The sequence below is a fragment of the Corapipo altera genome, unplaced genomic scaffold, assembly GCF_003945725.1.
Source record: "Corapipo altera isolate COAL_440 unplaced genomic scaffold, ASM394572v1 60315, whole genome shotgun sequence".
Taxonomy (NCBI): domain Eukaryota; kingdom Metazoa; phylum Chordata; class Aves; order Passeriformes; family Pipridae; genus Corapipo; species Corapipo altera.
The window spans coordinates 1,081-1,404 of NW_020885607.1; the positions used below are offsets into that span (position 1 = coordinate 1,081).

Here is a 324-nt window from a genome sequence, read left to right on the forward strand (position 1 = left end):
GGGGGGCCGTGGGGACCCCCCGGGGGGTGTCTGAGGGTCCGCCCCGGCCCCCCCAGGGCTGGTTCGCCGGGAGGAACCTGGCGGTGTCGCAGGTCACCACCAAGTACGTGCTGTGGGTGGACGACGATTTCATCTTCACCCCCCGCACGCGGCTCGAGAAGCTCGTGGATGTGCTGGAGAGAACCAGCCTGGACCTGGTGCGGGCACGGGGGGGCACGGGGGGGGCGGGGGGGGGCGGTGTGACCCTCGTGGTCTGGGGATGGTGGTCCCGGTGCCCGGTGCTGGAGACAACCAGCCTGGACCTGGTGCGGGCACGGGGGGGGG

At 73.5% G+C, this 324-nt stretch overlaps 1 protein-coding gene across 1 annotated transcript in view; it reads left to right on the forward strand.

Annotated features, from left to right (window-relative positions):
- The window catches only part of LOC113940670 (beta-1,4 N-acetylgalactosaminyltransferase 1-like), a gene marked incomplete at its 5' end in the record, with an annotated part of 4,535 nt that overhangs the window by 912 nt on the left and 3,299 nt on the right, over window positions 1-324 (forward strand). The window contains one exon of the mRNA XM_027631807.1: window positions 57-197. Coding sequence (XP_027487608.1) covers window positions 57-197 — 141 coding nt within the window. The remainder of the gene's footprint in view (window positions 1-56; window positions 198-324) is intronic.